Source organism: Typopeltis vanoorti, chromosome 23 (genome assembly GCF_054136105.1).
Source record: "Typopeltis vanoorti isolate ZY-2024b chromosome 23, IOZ_Tvanoo_1.0, whole genome shotgun sequence".
Taxonomy (NCBI): Eukaryota; Metazoa; Arthropoda; class Arachnida; order Uropygi; family Thelyphonidae; genus Typopeltis; species Typopeltis vanoorti.
The window spans coordinates 68,341,050-68,364,500 of NC_143571.1; the positions used below are offsets into that span (position 1 = coordinate 68,341,050).

Below are 23,451 nucleotides of genomic sequence, written 5' to 3' on the forward strand. Positions count from 1 at the left end.
CATTATGTTTTTGAGAGAATGTTCCAGTGAGAAACTGCTTGACATATCTAATTAACAGGAGTGAAAAGAGTGCAAAAATTTTCACTTTATAAAGGAGGTGATAAAGCTGATTCTTTGAATTATAAGCCGATCTGTATGTCTGAAGTTGTGTCTAAATTGTTAGAGAGGTTAGTGAGAGCCAAGATACAGAATTTGGTTGACAACAGGCAATTCTCTTTGATAGACAGCATAAATTTGCTAAATGGAAATGTTTTAGCAATCTACTTACTTATTACTGTAAAACAACAAATACACTGGATGAGGCAGATGCATATACAGTGGTATATTTGCATTTTGCACAATCCACTGGTAGATTATCACAAGATGAGCAGGTAATTATTGGGATGTGGCATTAGATTGGAGTGTAGCTATCTAATAGATATTAGCAGGTCACATATGAGTAAGCAATATCCCAAAGTGGAAAGTCCCTAGTAGTGTGCACTAAAGATCTATTTTAGGACCATTGTTGTTTAACTTGGGTTTATGATATTGGGGAAGATTCAAATGGGGGATGTACAGTTGTTTGTAGATGATGCAAATCGGGGAAAAACTACGAGGTGTAGACAACATGCTGTGACTTTACAAGAATAGACTGGGTGGGTGGAAAAAATAAGTGGGGATGCCAGTTCAATGTTACAAAAGTTTAAAATCCAGGATGTAAGGATGGAATGCACAGTATACAACTGGTGTGGATGTCTTAGAGGAGGAGGGAGGAGATCTGGGTATAATGGTGGATGAGGAGTTAATATTGAATAGTCGCCCTGTTAAAACTGTGAAGACATCATAGCAGATTATAGCAATGATGTGGAGGGCATTGATATATGGAAGTAACGATATGGTTTCCTTGTATATCTACATCTTTCAATATGGGAAGGATAAAGATATACTGGTGAGAGTCCAGAGATGGATTCGAACCCTGCAGTCTTTTGGCTGGAGAGCAGATACACTAACCACTTGGCCACCCAGGCAAGACATTTTCATAACATGGAGAAAGATTGGGGGGGGGGGGGGGGGCAGGAGGTCATTCCTGGAAGCTGTACAAGGAGAGTGTAAGCTGGAAAGTGAAGGGGATTTTTGTGTGGAGAGTAATGGGTGATGGAGACAACATACAGAAAGAATGAGCGAAGGAAATTTTCACCAGAGAGAGACAGAGACATAAACCTCAAGAAGAAGGCAGCCTTTGAAAAGATAGGAAGAGATTGTAAAAGACCACCAGGCTTATTACTGGATAAGGAGTAATGGGTGATTGCAATACACTGCCTGAGAGTATAGGAAATAAAACTGAGTTTAAGGCATGGTTAAATGAGTTTTGCGAGTGGCAGTGGGATCTCCCATTATGAGTCTTTCGACTCCATAGAGATTGACTACAAATATTTCTGTTGTATCAAATTCATGTGCTATACTGTTCTCTTAGTCACACTATGGTGAGACTAGGAGAACATTTCATTTTGTTAAATGCTGATTTTCTTAAATTCAACTTACTTAATAGTCAAGTAATGTTTGCTATTAAGAAAGCTGATTTTAATGCTCACAACTCCAAATAGTCTTTCTTTTTCAATATTCAGAAGGTAGAGATGCCAAGGCATCACTAATGATCTGATATAAACTATTCACATTTCTACCAGAATCAGACATACTAATTGGTATTGAGTAATGGGTACAGTATTCTTAGGAAGGATAGACAGGATAGGAGAAGGCATGTTGCTAGTAATATTGGATGACTTGAATCCAGTTAGTGTTGATAGTGACAGTTTGTTTGAAGTCATCTGGCATGAGGTGGAATCTAACAAGATCAAATACATACTGGGGTGTTGTTACAGACTTAGTAGATCGATTGCTAGTGATGAAGAAATGCATCACCGAATAAAGACAATGGGCATGAAAAGAGTAATCATAATGGAGCACTTTAATTATTCAAACAATGATTGGGTAGCAGTAAAATCTCATGAGAAGAATGAAACTGAATTTAGTGAGCTGTTGCAAGACAACTTCCTCAAGTGGCGTGTGTGAAAGAAGGAACTTGAGGTCAAAGAGTGTTAGATTTGATTATAGTGTCAGAGGGGAGTTTCAGTTAAATAACACTATTCTGCCTGTGGTTGGTGACAGTGATCATGCAGTATTCACTAAGAAAACGGCTAAGTTTATGAATATTCCATTCAGAAAAGGTTACATGCTGAACTACAAAGTAGGAAATTATGACCAACTGAGAAGTATACCAAGTTTGGCGCAATGGTATTGGTTGCTAGATGGGAAGAATATTGACAGTGCATGGAAAGCATTTAAAAAATATTTAAATAATGCAACATCAGAATGTGTCCCAAGAGTTTGAAGAATAAATAGGAGAGGAGTCAAATGGATGTGTAATCTTATCAAGCAAGAGATTCATATGAAAAGGATGTCAAAGGAATACCATGTGCATAAGGATGATGTCTGTTATGAAAATTATAAGCAGCACGCCAGAAGAGTCATAATAGTCGTACAGAAAGCTAAGTCTAAGTATGAAAAGAAACTAAAGACAACCCACAAGAATTCTATCGATATGCTGCAAGTAAAAGAAAAGAATGCATATGAAAGAATAACAGAATCTCACGGAATCTGCATTTTAAATGCAGATTCCGTGAGATGTAGAAGAGGTTATTCAACAAATGAGTGCCCATTTTGTTAAAGCTACCAACCTGGCGTAAGCAACATTGAGTTCACAGCTACCTCTTCACTGGATGAAGAAACTCAGGTGTATGAGGACGAGGTATAAGAACTGTTGTACAAACCGAATAAGAATTCAGTAACAGAGGCTGAACTCTGTTCAGGTGAACTGGTTATTCCTTTAACTAAGTTATATAATTTGAGTCTCAGAACAGGGATGTTCTGCAGAAGTGGAGAGAATGTATGGTAATCCCATTGCTACAAGAGTGATGCAAAGTCTGAAGTATCCAACCATCGACCAATCAGTATCTCAGAAGTGAAGGTGAAATTTTTGGAAAAGTTGGTTAGAGCTCATATTCAGAAATGAGTTGACAGAGAATCCCTACTTTGCAATGAACAGCATGGTTTACTAAGGGAAGGTCATGTTTTAGCAACTTATAACATATATGTGACAAATAGAGAACTAGGGGGCCACCTACGGAAGTTGTGTAAGAGTGTGGTTAGTATGGGTGTGAGCGCGGACCAGATTCCCTGACGGTGAATGGATTCAAGGAAAGGTATAATAGGATTTGTGCGTATGATGATTCATTTGGGTCTCCTACGATGAGTCTCCAGACTCCACTGAAATGCCATAAATAATAATAATTTGTACATTCCATAATAATGTTACCATTGAGCTAGACATGGGGAATGGATACATCATGATAATTTTGGATTTTGCTAAGGCTTCTGGCAGAATAGAGCATGGAAGAGTATTGCATAAATTATAAAATTTGGGCTTGGATTATAAAATATTAGCAGGGATAAGAGGATGGCTGACTGACATATCAAAAAGTGTTGGAAGTTTTTCACTTGATCAAACCATAAATTAAAGATGTCAAGAAATTATACTTCAAGAGCCTTCGATAAAGTCGAAACCAGTCAAGGAAGTCACCCTGACCATAATGCATAGCATTATACATGTCCGTAAAGATATGTGCTTTGCATTATGAGATAATAAGGCAAGCGATGTGAAGTCATTAGCCTCCATATATGAATTGCCGAGTCACGAAGTTATTTCATGCGCAAACTTTGTTTGCTTACAATTCGATAGAGAATTAAATCATGAATATAATTTCTTGGCATCTTTAATTTATATCAAACTGGTATATGGGGGATGTGGATCTGCAAGATTTAAGGTAACCAGTGGTGTATCACAAGGATCAGTCCTTGATCCACTGTTATTCAATCTGTACATTAATGACAATGGGAAGGATTTGACAATCAACACACAGCTATTTACTGATGATGCAAAGATAGGTTGGGTAATCAGGAATGCAGCTTATATGCAGTACTTGCAGGATGATTTAAATAGGCTAGAATTGTGGGCATGGAAAAATGGATATCAATTCAGCATCAGTAAATGTAAAGTCATGCACTTTGGCATGATAAGATATCCAATATCATATTATACTGGTGAGATTAGGCTAGGGATCTTGGAGTGTTAGTAGATAGGAAGTTCAGGGACCAAGTAGCAAAAATTGAAAATACGACTTAAAAGATAATGTAGTTAAAAGGCCTTGATAAGACCTCACTTGCACTACTGTGTGCAGGTCTGGTCTCCTGGTTTCTGTTGTGATTCTGATACAGTGAACAGAGTACAAAGAAGAGTGTTAAAAAAGATTGTGGAATACTGATTGCGAAGACAGATTGAGAATTTGTAGACTGCAGACACTAGCAAACAGGAGAAAGAGGGGTGATATGATTGAGACTTACAAACTTCTGAAAGGTTCATACAGGATTTCAATTTATGGAGGATAAGGAAAGGACAAGAGAGCATCATTGGAAGCTGAGAATGAATGTCGATAAGAAGCGGCATTTCAATCACACACCACTCTATAAGAGATTTTTCTCTCAGAGTGGTGCGTGATTGAAATGAATTGCCATTCGATGTTGTCTGTGCAAGCAGTGTGAATGAATTCACGAACAAGTATGACAGTTGGTGCATATAGTATGTGGCCTTCCTCAATAAGTTCCTGACTCCCTAGAGATCTCTCTTCATAATAATAATAATAATAATGAAAAGAGGAGTGTGTAAAAAAGTTTTAAAATGAATCAAAGTTTAGCAGCTCAGAACTGTGGACTCAAATACACAAACATCATTGAAGAAAAAATGAGAGTTTGAAAACAAGAACCAAACCTCAGAGATTCAGTGGCTAACCCTGAAGAAAACACTAATTGATTCATCCAGAGAGCGATGAGGTGAGGTTCTCTTTAAGGACGGAAAAATCAGAACTGAAGTAGACTCCAGAAATTAAAGAGGCAGTAAAGGAAAAAGAAGGAAGTACATTCAAAGCTCCTGGCAAGTAAGTTAGCTTGTGCTCTTAGAGAATACAGAAAATATGTAGGAAAGTGAAGCACTGTGTAAAACTAGCTAAACAAAAGTCATGGGAAGACTTTGGTGAGAACACAGCAAATAAATATCAGGAAGGTGATAAAATATGGTTGAGAATATAGAAAAAGACATAGAAAATGGATAAAAGTACTGTAAAAGGGATCAGAGATGATAAAGGTGACATGAAAACTGAAGATAGAAATATTCTAGAGGTCTAGAGTAATTACTTTGAAAAGACAGCCAAATGAAACAAGCAGTGTCAGCATGGTGGTAGAAAACCTCCAACAGGAATACATATTCATACTTTAAATAGGAAAAAACTCCCAAAAACATGAAATGAGGAAAGGCAGCAGAGTAGTGAAATTCAACCAGAAATGCTCATATATGGAGGAATTTACAGAGGGACTGCACTGCATAATTCAGTCAGACTCAACAATAATCATCCAAAATCAAATTTTGGATGATTGCTGTTGAGCTCTCACAGTATTCATGTATAAAAAGAGAAATAAAACAATGTGAGAATCACAGAGGCATTTTCCCGAGTCTTCCTGGTAAGATTTATGCACATACACTTGAGAAATGGCTAAAAATATTGTGGAAGAGGAAGCTTGGTGAGAAACAAATTGGAGTCAGGCCAAAGTTGAGAAATCTTGGTAATGTAATAAGGATTTCTATTTAAGTTTTGTTGATCTGGAAAAGGCATATGACAATGTGTCAACAGGAAAGCTCTTCAAAATGCTGCAGTTATATTATTATTCAGGCCTCCATGGAGTCAAAAGACTCATCACAAGATGAGTCTTTATATGGTGTCAATGGAATATTATATGAGCAATACTTAGTCTTTGAGTTGTAATCAGCAGTTATAATTGTTATAATGAATAATAAGACAATTATTCATTGTCTATATGGAGCACATTATGAATGAAAGCAATATTAAACCTGATATCAAAATTGGAGATGTTAATCTCAGCTCTTTACTTTATGCAGATAATGTTATACTTTTAAATAAATCCAGAACTAGTCTGCAAGATTCCCTGATTAAACTAAATAGCTTTTGTAATAAGTTTGGTATGAAAATCAGGATTAAAAAGACAAAGACAATGAAAACATAAAGAACCATTGAAAAAGTATAGGAAAAGCGAAAATTTCAGCTGTTGAGGCACAATTTTTAGTGAAGATGGTAAATTAAATATGGAAATAGACAACAGAATTAGTAAAGCTGGTATGGTAGGAATTCAGCTGAATAAATTTATATGGAATAAGAAAATAAGAAATTGGTCAAAACACTAAATTAGCTGTATACAAGACTGTGTTCAAACCAATTTTAACCTATGGATCTGAGAGCTGGGTTAGAAAAGAAACACTTGATCAAAATCAAGAGACCTCTCATATGAGAGTTTTGAGAAAGTGGAGCAAACAGATGGCATCAGTTCAATAGCACATTAAAATGGGGGATATTAGGAAAGAACTAGTCATTATTAGTATTCAGGAATGTATTAATAGAGAAAAGGTGGTATGGTCACTTAAATAGAATGGGGAAGGAAAGATTAGCAAAACAAGTATTCTTTGCTAGGTTGGCAGGAAAAAGACCTAAAGGGAGACCAAGATGTAATTGGATTGATACAGTAAAAAGTGCCTTAAAAGACAGAAAAATAAAATCTGATGATGTTGGAGTCTTGACAGATAACAGATTAATTTGGAGAGATATTGTTGATCAGAATTAGAAATGGTGTAACTTTTTCATGTAGTACTATTATAATTATCTTGTACACCCCCCCCCTGAGGGTACATATCATGAATTTGTTGATGATGATGAATATTAATTCCCCATTCCTCACCAAACACTAGTTCACTGAGGAATCTCCTAAGTACAAAGAATAACCTGGGGTATTGCAAACTGGTGGTCACTAAAATCTCCATTTTTTTATATTCACAGAATTTCCATCTGTCTATTTATATTAAAGCTAATAACAGTTGCAAGAAAACAATAAATCAAAAACTCACTGTGAAAGGGTCAAAAGCAGGAATCTTGCGCCATGTCCAAATGCATGCATCGGTTTGTCACAAATCTGTTAATTTTGTCAAAGCCAGCTTCCTTCTTCTCTTGCACTCAGATGGTTATGCATCAATACCACAGAACGCTAAAAGGCCAACTTACTTAGATTCTACTTTTTCCTCCAATTACTGCAATGATTTTGATAACTACCCTCTTACCATTCCAAATATGCAATATTCGATGTCACATAAAAATGACATGAAATGTCACACAAATGACATGAAAGTCATTTGTCAGGAATTTCAAGTGGTTGCTTTTGATATATTTAAGGCCAATTAAGTGAGTTCTCATTATATGGTCTATTTTCAAACTTCCTGCAATGAATTTTCAGCTTTCTTTTGGTCTTACATTACATGTGATAATGGATGTAGTTTTATCATCAAAACTTTGTAACTAATGATGGGGGTTCCACAAGGCTCCATCTGTTCATTTACATGTCACTATATATATATATATATATATATATATATATATATATATATATATTCACTACAAAACCAATATACTAGCTTACTGATGACAATACACCACCAACTCCTCTTTTCCATTTTGCAATGTACAAAAATCAACAAAATATGAGAAATACTAACTTCTGCAACCCCATATTCTGATCTCCAAATCATTCTTCAATAATTATGATGGATAACCTTGCTAATTTGGTAGTAAAACGCAATTCTGTCTATCTCCAATCTTTTTTGGCACATAGACACATTACAAATACCACCTGCTCAGAATCCATTTTGGTTTATTATTATTATTATATTATTATGTAACACTGCCAGAGAGTCCAGACTCATCCAGGGAGCAGTATGCCAACAGCATTAACGATGATCCGCTTCCAACTACTAACCAGCTCAAACTTGCTTAACTTTTTGCATGAGCCATTAGCAGCAGAGGCTCTACCAATCGACCAACCTTGGCTGTTTATATTAAACTAAATTTTGCTCTAACATGGTAGTTGTTTCCATAATGGAAGAAATAGAAATCAGGTTCTTTTTTCATTCAAGGCATTGCCTTTGAAGAGCTATTAAATCGATGCAAATCACAAATACTGTTTTCACATTGAGTTGGTTCCTTTCAGTTCTTCCTAGAATACATACTTGATGAAGCACAAATTAAAGCAACCAAGTTGATTAATGACTCATCTCTCATGAATTAATTCCATTCTTTTTCACACAGATGTTGTCTCTGCGGCTTGATTTTACAATATTTCCAAGGTCGCTGTTCAGATAATTGCATTGATAACAGTTCTACTCTAGTCCACACACTGCATTTACTTGCTATAGGCCTTCTGGCATCTTGTACTCTAAATGAAATTAAAAAAAAAAAATGCTCCTAAGCCTGTTAAAACCTTTGCAGCAGTTCTAATATGACATTCCTTTACAGTTCAACTCCAAATTTAAAGAACAAATTCTTCTTCCTCTTCATTCATTCCTCCTGGGGCAGCAGCTTCTCTTATATTTCCTTGGGTGTAGACAATCTGTAAGTCTTCAAATCTTATGTACACACATTTCTCTCTCTCAACTTTGTGCCCATCCATGTTGCAAATGTACTTCAGGCTGAACAATCTTGTGTATGTTAAATACCATTAAAAACCACAACAAATAATAATAAATAAAAAAGCAATTAACACTGCATATGTAGCTATTATAGTTCTTCATTCTTGAACAATTTAGCAGTAGTTAATAAACACGATTGTCAGTTAAAGATAAAACATGCAATTAACATTGTTGAACATGACTCTTATTATTAATGACAATGTCAGTTAAGATATTAGTTAGTTTCTGAATGTTAAAGATGTCAGTTGTTTTTGAACATGAATAGAAGTAAAATAAAGGAGGAGAACATAGAAGGGAAACAAGAGTAGTCTGTGTATAAAACACAAGCCAATCTATACAAAGTGAGAGAGAGAGAGAGAAAATCTCATGTTGGGTATCAGTTCTGCAAGAGCAAGTCTGCTTTGCTGGTAGTGCACAACATTCTCCACTCTTCAATGAACAGACTATGAGGTTGAATCCCACCATGCCATGAAAGTTTATAAGATTTAGGTGATACAGTTTTTTATCACCATCCTGTTTATTTGAAGCCTGAAATGAAATGAAAAGCACCACGTCTGGTCTCTAAGAACATGATTAAGCTTACAACCATTCATGGATAGAATTCATATTAAAAAAACAGTAACAGTCAGTAAATGATTCATCTGTTGATTTTTCCTCCAGTACTCAATGCTCTTGGGATGCAGTTTAGGAGTTCCCCTCCCCCTTATAGTCTGGTCTTCCTCAGAAACTGCCTTCAAACACATTTTTATAACTTTACATAGGAATTCACTAATTTACAGAGATCACCAATGCCATCCTAGATTTAACACCATTGAACAGTCAGAAAATTATATCAAATCATGTGACAAAGTTTTTCAGTATATTTGCTTTTTTTCCCTTTAAGTTTGAACTCTTAATCCTCTCAATTGCAACCAGTTATTGGGAAAAACAGTCACTTTTTGTTTTCTAGCATGCTGCAAATGTTTAGTAAAACACTGTTTAAAACAATTTAAGAATGTTCTTCATAATGGTATGTTTTTCACTTTTATCTTTGTGACTCCTATCCATGAAATGTTATAAACGTATAGTATATAAGTACTGTGGCTGAGCCAAGGATTTTTCGCTTGTTTTATTAATTATATTTTTTTGCACTTTTATTTTACATAATCTGGAAACTATACTCTAGAGATCAAACATTTTTCAAGCCATTTTAAGTCTCGAATAAGTTGAGCAGTGGTCTCACAGCCGGGCAATGAAATTCATCTCCTAAAGAAATTAAATATACCTAACTGAGCATGCAGTCTGTTGATTGGAGAGTCGAAGTACTAATCATTTGGCCAGCCACTTGCTTTACCTTTTGTACTGAATTATTATCCATATTAGTGGTCATTAGTGCTAGCAAGTTAGAAAATACATTATTATTCCATCTGGATGGATGATCAGACAATATTCACATTGTTTCTGATCAGTCTCTAATTGGATGACCATGCTCACACAGCATGGCGACATCATCATCCTATGTGAAGAAAACTTAAAAGCAAATGAAAATTTAAAAAAATTACTACTGGTTTCTAAAAGAGCAAGGGTATCTCAATGGCTTTTGATGAATGCTAATCAAGAAAGGTGGATTCAGATTCAATTATAGAATTTGCCCAATAAACTATGCAACTGCTTACTGATTCCTGGGCAGATCCACTGGTCATAAGGATTTTGACTTATTTTCTGGTCTTTATAAGTAACACCATCTGAAGATACAATAGTTATGGTACATCATAAGCAAATTACTCCAGCACAACAATCTGCCAAACAATTCACAAATTAAAAAAATAAATATAATAATAACAACAATAATAATCCAAAGCAGTAATATTTTTTTTCTAGAAAATAATACATTTGGATGAACTCTTGATTTGTGATAACAGAGTCATTATGTTATTTAAAGTGTAGCGTTGCATGCAGCTGTGAACGAAAGAATTGTATAACGCTATTACATAGACAACCTCTTCACAAGGTAGTTTCTGACCTCTGAAATGTTGAGTATGAGGAAAGATTGAGATGTAATTTGCAGAGTCTGGTGGAGAGAAGGAAGAGGGGAGATATGATAGAGACCTACAAGCTGGTAAGGGGTTGTTATAAGATCAATGGTGGAGAAGTTCTACAGAGAATAGCGGGAGATCAGGAGAGAACCAAAGGTCATCCCTGGAAACTGTATAAAGAGGATGTGAGTAGGGGAGTGAGAGGCAGGTTTTTTTTATGCAGAGTTGTGAATGATTGGAATGCCTTGCCTGAGAGTGTAGTGATTGCAAGGAGTTTGAGTGTATTTAAGACACGGTATGATGAGATGTGCATGTCATAAAAGGACCTCCCAGATGAGTCTTTGACTCCATGAGGTCTTGGGAAATAATAATAATGATTATGAGGAAAAATAACTACTATACAAATATCTACTAAATACAGGTATCCCTTGCTTAATGCAGAATTTGATTAACGCGGTGAAATTAATTGCGCCAATCCTGCAATTAATTTCACTGCATTAACGCGCCTTTAACCCTGCGGAGCTCGCAGCTGATCTGAGAGATACATGCAAAATGTTTAATATAAATATTCTTACACAATTCAGCGTATAGCTTGGAGGTTACGAGTAGCTGTGGATTCATACGTTGCGAGTGATATTCCGCACTGTTTTTTGCTGTCAGTTTGGTTTAACACACGTCATGTAAAGGTTTGTGATATTTGACAATAAATTGTATCTGAGAGATACCGCGACCTCCGATGTCAGTATAGTATGGTTTAGTTTTTTTTTTTTTTTATTCAATAATTTTTAGATTGTAACTGAAAATAAATAAACCATCATGTATTACTGAAGTAAATAGAGAGCCAAAGGCTTATTTATCATACATGTACTTTAGGAGATGTGCTTTACATTATGGAAAATACTAAGGAAAGTGATCTGGAGCTTACTCCACCTTTACTACGAGTTGCCCATAAGGTTGCTTATGCTTGTATCTGCTGAAAAAATTTTAGTTTCTATATATACGGCACGAAACTTGTAGTTTCTATATTTGGCTATGAAATAATGTTGAATTCAATATCCACTTAATTTGTGCTATCATGTATTATATTTGCAGTGTTTTTTCTTTATGTTTTATTGCATTTTAGCACATACTAGTAATGAATGTATCTCTCAAATATACTGTGACCTACGCTGCAATTTTTACCGCTGCGAGCTCCGCAGAGTTAGATTTACCCCGCAAAAACATGCAAGCCTCGTGCCGTGAGCATGATGACGTCATTCCTCCTATGAATTATTAATACAGTAATCGATCATGGACGAATTGTAATTTTTACCATTATTAGATCTGATTAACGCGATTTTGATATACGTGGTAACATTGAGGAATTAATTAACCGTGTTAATCAAGGGATACCTGTATAACTTTTTTTTTCATTACTACACAATAAATCCTCAGATGATGCAAAATGATTCTCGTGAATACATGGATGTTTGATGATACTGAAGTGCACTTTTTATATCATTTTCATTCTTCCCTCCATTACTCTCTCTTAGTCTGTGTGTAAGAGAGAGAGATTTATATACTGAGAGAGATATATACTGAAATCTATGCAAAAATGTAGTATGGAGAAGAAATGGAGAGTTGTTTTTGCCAGATCAAATAATACATTTTAAAAAATCCTTTTCTGCCAATCACATATTTGACAACACACAAATCTCTGGATAAAATGAGATTTCTCTTCTTGGGATCTCTAGCCTCCAATTTTCATTCTCCCCTCCATTACTCTCTCTTAGTCTGTGTGTAAGAGAGAGAGAGAGATTTATATACTGAGAGAGATATATACTGAAATCCATGCAAAAATGTAGTATGGAAAAGAAATGGAGAGTTGTTCTTGCCAGATCAAATAATACATTTTAAAAAATCCTTTTCTGCCAATCACATATTTGACAACACACAAATCTCTGGATAAAATGAGATTTCTATTCTTGGGATATCTAGCCTCCAATCTTCTTGGTACAAATACCTGTTCAGAATCCAAAACATTGTTTTCTCTTTCCTCAATATAAATTGTAAATTCATGCAATCCCTGAATACCATTTTCATATTTGGGTCAGTGGTACCTAGAAAGTACTTAATAGTTTTCTCTAATCAACTTAGTCAACCTATCTCTTTTGAGAGAGTTGGATTGATTAATGACCTTACATCTCACTGCTATATTTCACTCAAAGATGTTGAAAGTTTATTTTCCACTTGGTTAGAGTATAATAAATTTAGTTTAATCCTTTATCCAAGTGTGAGCAAACAAAGTTTGCGCCTGAAAGTATCTTCAGGACTGGGTTAAGGTGGTACACACCAGGGCAACTCGTTGCAAAGGTGGAGCAAGCTACCAACACTCCTATCCTAGTATCTCCTATAATGCAAAACACATCTCCTTGCGGATATGTCTATTTTGTTATGCATTAAGGGAAGGGCCACTACCCAGACCGGTTTCGACCTTTATTGAGGTCTCTTCAGTGGGAGCCAGGCCCAAGTCGAGATATCAGGCAGAAGCATTTGCAGGTCATCTCCACCTATAGGAATTGCCAATTGGTGTGCCACCCTTTTTTAATAAATTACTCTGGATTTAGAGAAAGATGTTGAAAGTTTATTTTCCACTTGGTTAGAGTATAATAAATTTAGTTTAATCCTTTATCCAAGTGTGAGCAAACAAAGTTTGCGCCTGAAAGTATCTTCAGGACTGGGTTAAGGTGGTACACACCAGGGCAACTCGTTGCAAAGGTGGAGCAAGCTACCAACACTCCTATCCTAGTATCTCCTATAATGCAAAACACATCTCCTTGCGGATATGTCTATTTTGTTATGCATTAAGGGAAGGGCCACTACCCAGACAAAAGGATTAAACTAAATTTATTATATTTCACTCAGATATTGTTTCTGCTGGTTGCAATTTTATTTATTTATTTTTAACAAATATTTCCTTGTTCACTGTTCATCAGAAGTGTTCAATAAACCCCATCTCCTCTAAACTATGCAACAGCTATTCAACAATCCTTCTGTAGAATGAACTCTTCAAGAAATAATTAAGAAGAGAGACCATTCCATACAAATATGTAGTATATATTTACTAGATAACTGCATACAAATATCTAGTAAATATTACATTAAATATTAATAGTAAATACCTAGTAAATATTTACTAGATATTTGTATGGAACAGTCTCTCCTCTTAAATATTTTTGAACAGTGCATTCTACAGATGCTCAATGTTAAGTTTCTTCTCAACTTTCTATCCATCTACAGCATCTTAGCACTGTAGATGAACAGAAAGGATGAATACATTCGCTTATACGAGATTCCATTAAAAAACTGAAATGCTTCAGATAAAACTCCATTTATAATATTAACAGATTATTCAAGCAACAAAATTTCTACTTTGATGCAACTGATGATTATGTATGTATTGTAACTGGAAATGGGAGGGGAGGGGATATATATATATATATATCAAAAGGTTCACAACTATGATTTCTTGGATGAATTTACATCCTATGGTTGTGAACACATCCAAAAACATGAACCATATAAGTATTTTAACATGTTTTATTAACATGCTTCACATGCATATACATATGTATTTATGCGTAAAGTACTTTCAATGCCTGCCTAGGTTTCTCGTGCTTAACAGGGTAAATATTTTGCTTGGAAGGTGAATGATGAGAATGAATTTCCAGTGACTGCCTATAAAATAATTTAATAAAAAATATAATAGATACTGTAAATAACTGTTTTGGACCCCACAGCTATATCATATTATTAGCATGTTATGCATCTTACATGATACAAATGCTTCTTAATTGATGCTTAAAATTAGAAATAAAAAAAGCCTTGCTTTCTGTTATGCTTATTAAATTAAATTAAAAGTTATATGAATAACTTTTAATTTAAAATTTCTGATTCAACTCTCTATCTGCTTATTACAAACGACTCTTTCTGCAACCGTTTTTCCAAAATCATAGCGCATATAAGCCTGCATTTCAGAACCAGTTTAAAATTATGCTGCTTTTTTAAGCCTTAACTATAGAACGTGAAACGTACTGACGCATCCGCAATTCCTTTCTATGAAATGTCTATACAAAATAATATAATATATTCAGCAGAAGTGTTCAGAATTCACGTGTAGAAAACATTCACTAGTAACCTGCAAGCCATTTAAAAGCATTTTTCACATAATTGGAGGTTTACACATTAAGCATACACTATATTAACTTTTTGGAGTTAGTTACTACATGAATGTTTAATTATATAACTTGAATACGAATGCTTAAAAGGCAAATCACATTTCGTTTGTGAATATATATATATATATACACACACATTCTTCTGAACTCAATGTCTTTTTTTTTTAAACGAAAAATTCCCTGCATTGATTCTTTTACAAACAATAAAAAATAAACAGATTCCAAATTTCGTGGGAAAAGTGTAACTTTTGTAACCTAGAGCAATTTATCAGAAAATGCAAGAACTGATTTAATATCTGAACTGTTCGATGAATTATGAAGTGAAAGGCTTAATTTTAAGAAAAGGAATGAAAATGGGTAGATTACCCTGCCTTCCCTTATGCCTGGATGAGCTCATGTGATGATAATCCACTAATCGTTGGTCACTTTAGGAGAAGCATGGATCACTTAAAACGTTAATTTTTAGTAAATTTTCACAAATCTTTCACTGGCGCCATGTTGTGATGTAACGCGTTAAGCCTACTCATGACATGACTAGGTTTAGCTGATGATACTGATAGGCCTTATATTTACTTACTGGTTATCTTGATTCCGGCAAAAGTAGGTTGCTGTGGCTGTTTGTTACCTTCGACGAAGGACGTTGTCCTTGGTCTTCCACTCATCGCAAAATTCGAATAACGGTAATGCCCTTAAAATCACATTCTACATTGTATTTTTCTCACACAAATAAGAATACTGATAGGCTTAACACAGCCACAAACCAAAGCTTCTGTTGGTTACCCTGTTACTCAACGTCCCTATGCTAGGGTTTGTCAGTCTCACAGCCACTACGTTATATTTCCATTTACTGAAAAGCTCTCGGATAAAAATTCGATTTTTACAGAAATCGATTTCAAATAATCAAGGCAAGTAATTTTGTACAATACTATATATATTTGTGATTATTTTTTTATTTAAAAAGAAATAAATGTGTTTCATTTAAACTACTTAAGTACATCGGGACGATTTCAGACATTGACCCTCTACAAGCTACGTCATTATAATTTTCCTACCTAACATTAGGGTTCATAAACAGCCAATGGCTACACAGAAAAGAATAGGTTTAGAAGACATCACATTGACGTCATTAAAAAAAAGGACAGTTCCGAAGATGTCGCTACATACATTCTTTGAAATTTCTTTTAAGAATAATACTACGTCTTTCAAAAATACTAATAAGTATAAAAACATTTTATCATCTTAATCAACTGATTTCCAATATTATCAGAGCAATTTTATAAGTTAATTATACCAGTTGGTTGCACTTTATAGCGTAATACTTTAGGAATAAAAATAAACAAAATGCTAAACCGTTTTAGACATAATAAGAGTGACATATTATTATTATTATTATTATTATTATTATTATTATTATTATTATTATTATTCGTGACACCTCCAAGGAGTCCGAAGACTCATCGCGGGAGGACATCTACTATAACCGTCTCCACCATTATACCGAACCTCTACCACTGATCATCTCCATCAACGCCATCCACCACAACTAGTATTTTTTGTGTGTCTGTAAATTGCGTGTGTTCTGAAGGGCCAATTTGTCTGTATGCGGGATGAAAAACCCGAGTTTTTGGAAGAAAAAACCTTGCTACCTCAGTATGAGATCACTAACTCACCTTCGATTGAAAAAATCCACATAAGGATTCCTCCCGTCGCGACAAGAATCGATTCAATTGCGCTACGGAAGCAATAAAGAAGAAGTCAATGACATGAAGAAGAGAGATGAAGAAAACAACTATGAAAATGTAGAAAGCGATAGAGATAGATAGATAGAGAGAGAGAGAGAGAGAGAGAGTGTGTGTGTGTGTGTGTGTGTGTGTGTGTGTGTGTGTGTGTGTGTGTGTGTGTGTGTGTGTGTGTGTGTGTGTGTGTGTGTGTGTGTGTGTGTGTTGCATAGGAAAATATATATAAACCTCAACCAGAAGTAAAGAGCACTTTTAAATGGCTTGGAAGTAACTGTTTCATTATTAGTAAGCCATCTTAGTGAAGTAACTGAAAATGGTCTCAACCCTCTACCAGCAGACTGTGTCTTCGAAGACAAATGTGATGGATGCTTGTGAATGTCTTTAAGTGAGAAATGATTTCATCATCCACTGCGAACGACCACAGCGCTTAGAAGAGTTCCATGTTTGGTATCAGATTATGTAACTTCAACACTTACAAAACATTATTATTATTATTTGTACGGATTCTCCATGGTGTCAAATGACATATTGCGAGAGACCCACACTATTCATTAACACAAATCATTATCACAACTTATCAACTGTTGGGACACACAACAACAGTAATAACCTCTGGTAATGCATTCCATTCATTCACCACTATACCAAGTAAAGAACCTAGTCTGCACAGTTTTCCCCTATTTCACATTTATGAAAATTTTCTTTTGTGTCATTCTTATAAAATCCTTTAGTAACTTATAAGTTTCTATCATATCCATTCTCCATCGGCTGTTAGCTAAAGTAGACAACCTACATCCCTTCAATCTATCCTCATATAGAACATTCCAAAGCCCTATCATGAGCTTGGTCATTGTCTCTGAATCCTTTCTACCACATCCAAATCCCCAAGAAATGCAGTTGACCAAATCTATGCACAGTAGCCAACATGTGGCCGAATCATAGCTTTATAAAAAGGGATAATGACCTCTATTTTTATATCTCGGGTTGTTCTTCAATATCCAAATAATCCTCTGAGCTATTTTGCCAACTCTTGCAATACCTCCAACCAATGTATCCAACTATTGACCAATTAGTATCTCAGGAGTGATGGTGAAGATATTGGAAAAATTGGTTCAGGGTTTGCATTCAGAAATAGGTTAAGAGTGAAATTATACTTTTCAATGAGCAACATGGATTTATTACGGGAAGGTCATGTTTTAGCAACTTTCTCACATTCTATGATAATGTTACCATCGAACTAGACAAGGGAAATGGACACACCATTATACTATTGGATTTTGCTAAGGCTTTTGAAAGAATACAGCATGGTAGACTGTTGCATAAATTGTGAATATCGGTTTGGATTATAGAACATTAGCGTGAATAACTGACTGACAGATATCAAAAAGTGGTTTATGGGGATGCGAATCTGAAAGATTTAAGGTAAACAATGGTGCACCACAAGGATCACTGCTTGGTCCACTGTTATTCAATCTATACATCAATGATATTGACAAAGATTTGACAAGCAATATACAACTATTTGCTGATGATGCAAAGATAGGAAGGATAATCAGGAATGCTGCTGATATGCAATACTTGCAAAATGATTTGAATAGGCTGGAATTGTGGGCATGGGAAAATCAATGTCAGTTCAATCTGAGTAAATGTAAAGTCATTCACTTCGGCATGATTACATATCCAATATCGTATTATATTGGTGAGATTAGGCTAGAAGAAACTGAGGAAACTTGGATCTTGGAGAGTTAATAGATAGGAAGTTGAAGTTCACGGGAGCCATGTAAAAAAGATTGCAAATACATTTCAAAAGATATTTGCAATGCTGAAACGAACGCTCACATCTAAAGATAAAGGTATCATTTTGCCTCTTCAGAAGGCGTTGATCCACTATGATCCTCTCTAGGATTATTGTGCACAGGTATGGGCTCCTGGTTTCCATTGTTATTCGGATATATTGGAAAGAGTACAAAGGAGAGTGTTAAAAATGATACATGATTGTGGAATACTGATTATGAAAACAGGTTGAGAATTTGTAGATTGCAGACACTAGCAAACAGGAGAAAGGGGGGGGGGGTGATATGATTGACACTTACAAACTTCTGAGGGGAACATGCAGAATTTCAATTGATGGAATTTTTCAAATTATGGAGGGTGAAGAAAGGACAAGAGGGCATCCTTGGAAGCTAAAAAGGGGTTGAGGGTTAGATTTTTCTCTCAGAGGGTGGTATGTGATTGGAATGGATTGCTATTGAATATTAGGAGTGCAAATAGTGTGAATAAATTCAAGAATAAGTATAACTGCTGGAGAATGGGTGAGTACCTGACTCCCTTAATCTAACTCGGGAACCTGTCAAAGATAGGCTTAAAAAACGTTCCTCCAGTCAGCGACTAGACTAGAACCTAGGTCTAACTTCAAGCGGCCAAGCGCAGAGGACGCCAGCACCACTTCCACTGAGCTACACAGGTCTTTAATAATAATAATAATAATAATAATAATAATAATAATAATAATAATAATAATAATAATAATAATAATAATAAATCCTCTGAATTCCAAACCTCTATCCACCATCTTCCACAGATCCTTACCCTCATCAATGTCCTGTAACCAAGTACCATCGATATGATAAGAAGAATATATAACCCATTCATCCCAAAGTACATTATCTTACATTTTATAGAATTAAAGTGATAGCCATTTTCCTTTGCTTACCCTGTCAATTTATTTAAGTCATCCTTCAAGATATTTATATCTCCTTTATCAACTATTTCACTCCCCAGTGCAATAGTACACAAATTAAAGACTAATGGCCCTAGTTCAGATCCTTAGGCGCACCCAGAGTCACCCTCATTTGTCTTGATTCCATCCCACCATACACCACCCTCGGATGTCTGTCTATCAGCCACTCTACCTCCCACCCATGCCACCAACTTTAAAATGCAATGTAGGAATTTTATAGGGAAAAAACAAGGTTAAAATCGTTGGCCTTACTACATTTTCGGTGTAGCTGGTAAGGAAGCTGACCAAATAAGTGAGCTTGTTTCATTACACACCAAAATTGCATTAATTTAATACCGCCATATGCCACCAAGTATGCAGTTGTGGATGTTGACGAATTTGATCATGTCAAGTATTTTTTTTTAGTTTTTGTATTTAGATTAATAGTTTGTTGAATATATGATTTATATTAATGATATATGTCTGATCCAGGCTTTTAAAGGATGAATAGTCATTAATCTGTTGTGATTTATTCATAGATCGCAGTTTCGAACTACCTTGCTAGGCCTGCTTCACATGAGCGTGCGTAGTCTGGTGGTAAGGCTCATATAAATTAATTATAGGTGTAGTTATAGAACATGCCATCTTCACTAGACACAGAGTTCATTGGAAAAAGACAAGAGTTCTTCACAAAAGTCAGTTTCTCATGGAACGCCTTTATAAAGAAGCATGTGAAACTCTACTTCATTCTCCTAACTTAAACAGATCCGACGGCTTACGTCTGTCCCCTTTATGGGAGATAGTACTTTACAAATCAGCTAATCTTTCCTAACTTTTTATTGTATTAATTTTTTTTTTTTTTTTTTTTTTTTTTTTAGGAAAGTTATTGACCTTTTTAGTTATCTTACACCAGCTACTTAGGTGGCGCTTTTTGGAATTGTCAGTTAATGTTTAATTTTTGTGCCTAATTGTACTGAAGATGCCTGTGACACACGGGCGAAAATTATACCATTAAATAATTTTTCTACGTGAGTTTTTCCGTTATATTTTTATGTATAGTTATGTCTACTCACGGTTTACCTCTTTTAAAACTTATAGGTGTAGTTGTAGGTAGGAGAAATAGCGGTGTATTTGAACTATGTTATGCAAAGTGTTTTTTCCCCCATCAGTCATAATGTGTAGATTAGAAATTGCTAATTCTTGACCACAAAGATTAATGAAAATTAACTGTTATTTAGATATCGGTCAAGTGTAGGTGAATAACTAATTTAATTACCAACTAGTTCGCCGGCTTGTGCTGTCGGCTTCATCGGGGTACAATCAGAAAAGCAAAGAAACGAAAATTACAAGCTAAAGGTTAACTGACAATTCTATTTCAATAACAAAATAGTAGTGCGCGTGAAATAATACGCATGTCGCGAATACATGATTTACTTGTTGAGATGCATTTTGTAGTTTGCACTGAAGTTCATTTCTTTTGTGTTTATTGATCTAATTAAAGTCTTCCATATATCGGGTAGGATTAAACCTGTTCAGGTCATTTGTGGAACGGGCGACTATAGCAGCTTCTTTGAAGATTCTGGAACGGTAGTTTTCTTCTAAATATGACATAAGACTTTTATCCTATTCAATAATCTAGTTGGTTGTAGAGAAGTGGGAAGAAATGCCAGAAATATCTTGTCTATTGTTTCTAACATAGCTGATGTGTTTCTTTTGTCTCACTTCGAAGCTTCTAGACGTCTGACCAATGTAACGTAGACCACAGGAACAATGGATGTTATAAACTTCTGCATGTTTGTAGAAAGGATTGAAATCTTAGAAATTTCGGGATAGTTTCAACTGGCTTGATGATCACTCTAATATTGCGTGGTTTTTAGGAGGTGAGCTGGTGTTTTGGAGTGGTACCAACATATGGAATAGTTATAATAGTTATTTATTGGGTGTCATCACGTTGTCTTTTTGGTATATCAGAGAAGACAATTTTATTAACAAGTCCTCTAAGGTATCCTAGAATTATATTTGAAATATCCTAGGCTATCTATGTATCCTAAAATTCTACAACAATAATATTGTTGTAGAATTTTAGCTAGATAATTTGACAGTAAATACGTTGGATTGATTCCATCACTATGAGGATGGCTCCCCCATTACGCTCAATAGTGGATGGAATCAACTCTCTCTCCAACGTATTTACTGTCAAAATATCTAGTTAAATTCTACAACAACACATCAATAATTCAGATACTTATATTAAAAACTCTCAACCTTTTATAGAAAAATTAAAAAACATCCCTATCTCTGAAAATGATATACTTGCCAGCCTTGATATCACTTTCCTGTTTACCAACATTCCAGTGGTTGAAGTTATCAACATCTTAGACAATTTATTCCCACAAGACGTCTCTTCATTGTTTAGTCACTGTTTATCTTCTATTTCATATGGAAGAAAACAATTTACAAACAATTAACCGGATTGGCCATTGGCAACTCCTTCTCACCCTCTTGTGCTTACTTATTTATGGAAGATCTTGAAAGTAAAATCTTATCTCAAATTAATCCAAAACCTAAGGCATGGTTCAGATTTGTTGATGACGTCTTTATCATTTGGAACCACAAAAAGGAAGAGCTATTAGATTATCTAAACAAAATCTATGTGTTCCACTATACTATCAAATTTACACTAGATCTTGAAAAGGACAACTACCATTCCGAGACATCATAATAAAAAAAAAAGAAAATAACAGTGTCAACTTATCAGTTTTAGAAGACCATCAAATACTGGACATTATCTAAACTCTAGCTCATCATACCACATCTCCCAAAAACTCAGCATTATTAATATGCTAAAGAAAATAGCTATACAATTCACCACAGATCATAATGATCTACAAGAAGAATTAAATAAAATATGAAACGATCTACTCCTAAATGACTACCCTAGAGGACTTGTTAACAAGTTTCTCTTCTCTGATATACCAAAAAGACAACGTGATGACACCCAATATATAACTACTATAACTATTCCATGCGTTGGTACCATCTCCAAAAAACTAGCTCGCCTCCTAAAACCACACAAAATTAGAGTGACCCTCAAGCCAGTTGAAACTATGCAGAAATTTCTAATATCACCAAAACATTTCAATCGTTTCTACAAACATACAGGAGTTTATAACATCCCTTGATCCTGTGGTCTACGTTACATTGGTCAGACGTCTAGAAGCTTCGAAGTGAGACAAAAGGAACACATCAGCTATGTTAGAAACAACAGACAAGATATTTCTGGCATTTCTTCTCACTTCTCTACAACCAACCACATTACTGAATGGAATAAAAGTCTTATGCCATATATATATAAAAATTACCGTTCCAGAATCTTCAAAGAAGCTGCTACAGTCGCCCGTTCCACACATAACCTCAACAGGAACCAAGGTTTAATCCTACCAGATATATGGAATACTTTAATTAGATCAATAAACACACAAAAAATGAACTTAAGTGCAAACTACAAAATGCATCTCAACAGGTAAATTATGTTTCTGCGACACGCGTATTGTTTCACTACTATTTTGTTATTGAAATAGGATTGTCAGTTAACGTTTAGCTTGTAATTTTCATTTCTTTGCTTTCCTGATTGTACTCTGATGAAGCCGACAGCAAAGCCGGAGAACTAGTTGGTAATTAAATTAGTTATTCACCTACACTTGACCAATATCTAAATAAAAGTTAATTTTCGTAATGTGTAGATCTTTATAATAGTGTATTTTTGTGTATTTTTGCTATTTTGATTAATGTGGCAGTACTACTTATCTTTGCAATAAATAAATAAACCTAAAAATAAATATATAAAAATGGTGGTAGTAGAAAAGAGTACGCCAGTAACTCCGAAGGATTCAAATCGGAGATCGAGATTCTTCCTGGACTTTTCAGAGTGGTTACGATGCGAAAATTCTTATATGCGCCCAAATAACGTGAAAGAATTGTAAGATTAAATGAGTGATTGCAGGGTGTTAGATTAAATGATAAATTATGGAGTGTTAATTAACCAAAAATGAGAACTGTGTTACCTGGATTAATCAAGAAATGAATGGAA

At 35.0% G+C, this 23,451-nt stretch overlaps 1 protein-coding gene across 2 annotated transcripts in view; it reads right to left on the minus strand.

The window, feature by feature from the left end:
- The window catches only part of sgg (glycogen synthase kinase 3 beta homolog shaggy), a 259,101-nt gene extending 243,191 nt beyond the window's left edge, over positions 1–15,910 (minus strand). The window contains exon 1 of one of the 2 annotated variants that reach the window (XM_090413205.1): positions 15,481–15,910. In XM_090413205.1, coding sequence (XP_090269331.1) covers positions 15,481–15,565 — 85 coding nt within the window. In that variant the 5' untranslated portion in view covers positions 15,566–15,910. Of the gene's footprint in view, positions 1–15,269 lie in introns of both variants that reach the window. The other variant, XM_090413206.1, reaches the window with a different exon arrangement.
- Between the last annotated feature and the right edge of the window lie 7,541 nt (positions 15,911–23,451).